The sequence below is a fragment of the Ipomoea triloba genome, chromosome 6, assembly GCF_003576645.1.
Source record: "Ipomoea triloba cultivar NCNSP0323 chromosome 6, ASM357664v1".
NCBI classification, from domain to species: Eukaryota; Viridiplantae; Streptophyta; class Magnoliopsida; order Solanales; family Convolvulaceae; genus Ipomoea; species Ipomoea triloba.
The window spans coordinates 1,449,409-1,451,405 of NC_044921.1; the positions used below are offsets into that span (position 1 = coordinate 1,449,409).

Consider the following 1,997-nt stretch of genomic DNA (forward strand, 5'->3'; position numbering starts at 1 on the left):
GGCCCAACTGTCCAGTGTCATCATCCATAGCGGAGTCCTCAGCACCAAGACTGCCAGTAAAGACTCTTGCAAGGTTGGGTGGCTCACCAAGTAAATCATAATCAACCTCTGTTCGATTCGATGATTCCGGATGGTCGTATTGGTGATGAACCACCATGGTCGTAACCTGCTTCCCATTCCTTGAGCCCCTGACTACTGTGTGTTCTGTCTCAGCAGCGGCCCGTCTAGGAGGTCCTCCTCTGCCACCCCTACCTCTATATGCACCATGGCCGTTGTGTTGGGCTTGACTCCCCGGGGCTTGTTGAGGAATTGACCCATGGATCTCCTGTGTTTGAGTATGTGGGGTGGTGCGAATGGCTGGTAATTAAGTTCCTGGCTGTTGGTGTTGGCATATTGCCGTCATGTGAGGGGACCATTTCGGTGTCGGTTAGGTGTTCCAAGGCGGCATACTGGGAGCCGGTTTCCATTGCCGTTGAGTTGGTTTTCCTCGCTGGGTTTTGATTCCTTCCTCTGTCTGGCTGCCCCTGGGATTGGTTATCCGGCCTCCTCTGCCCTTTTCTATCCTTCCTCGTCACCAACATCCAAGCCCCGAAGTTTTCCTTGTAATTGCGGGCTGGAGTGGTGGTTCGTTGCGTCGCCGGCTGTGTTTTCGTTGCTTGTTGATCACCAGACTGACCGTCACTGGGAGGTTGCTCCTCTACAACGTTCGCCTCCCTGTTCTCTTCGTTGCCACATTGCCCTAACTTATGCCCATAGATTCCGCATTTGAAGCAAACCATATGGATGCCCTCATATTCGATCGGCCGTACCTCTTCAGCTAGTGTAAATTTCGACAGTAAGGGTTTAGACATATCCAATTCAACACAGATCCTAGCAAACTTCCCCTTTGAGACCAAGCTAGTCGTGTAATCGACTTTAACTGGGCGGTCAACTTCTTTGCCGATTTTCATCATGAAATCTTCTTCGAAATACTCAATCGGCAAAGAGGGAAATCTCATCCAGACTAAGAGCTTAATCAACTTGTTCTTCCATGGTATGAAGTTAGGAACCCATTCTTGTACCGTTAGATAGTGCCCTAGGATGATCCAAGGTCCATCGTATTTTGTGAATTCGTAATCCCGTAGGGATTCGAATTTAGCGAGGAAGAAGTCTTGGTCGAGTGTGATTAGGTCGAAGCTTGCTTCTGGCTTCCACATCCTCTGTAATCTGTTCATCAAGAACGAATAACCCACCTTTCTTCCCAATAGCTTGATGATGAGAGTCCGTCGCCATGGCCGGCGTAGCCTCTCTTTCTCTTCCTTAGAAACTCGGATTATTGGACAGTTTGGATCTGCTCTTTCGTCTCCTATTTCTTCATCGTCTGACACCATTTCTTTCTCAAAGGGATCTTTGTTGGTCTTTCTTCCCCAGGCTGTATTGGGTGTTTCGACAAGCGTTTGCCACCTGGTGGATTCTAGTGATTTTAGGTCGGCCAGCGTGGTGATTTCTTACCCAGTATCTGCGGCTTGGTTCTGATTTGATTTCTCCGTTGTGTCCCTAAGTAATTTCGTTTTCTTTGTGCTGCGTTGGAGTAAGTCCTCGTCCTCCGGCGACCGAGTGGTCGCCGCCGGCGAGTTTGTCTCAACGAGAGAGTCTTCCGCCATTCCCTTAGTACATTTGATTTATTTAAATTCAAATGTTTTAACATCATGTGTTGTATCTAATAACACAATGTTTTTAAATATTTTTTGGCCAAATATTGTGACGATCAATATAAACAAACAATTCAATATTGCAAGAGAACAAATATTATATTTCGCAATAAATTTTGAGGATTAATGCTTTATTCTATCATTTTATTTTTAAATCTTTTCAACAATAAAATTATTTAAAATTTATGCCATGCATCACACGGGTGGAATATATATATATATATATATATATATATATATATATATATATATATATATATATATATATATATATATATATATATATATATATATATATATATATAT

The 1,997-nt window shown here is 43.7% G+C and overlaps 1 protein-coding gene across 1 annotated transcript; it reads right to left on the minus strand.

The window, feature by feature from the left end:
• Nucleotides 1-254: 254 nt before the first annotated feature.
• Nucleotides 255-1,370, minus strand: LOC116022464. Its single transcript, XM_031263188.1, has one exon. It carries the CDS (start codon nt 1,368-1,370, stop codon nt 255-257), a length of 1,116 nt encoding a protein of 371 aa, XP_031119048.1.
• Between the last annotated feature and the right edge of the window lie 627 nt (nt 1,371-1,997).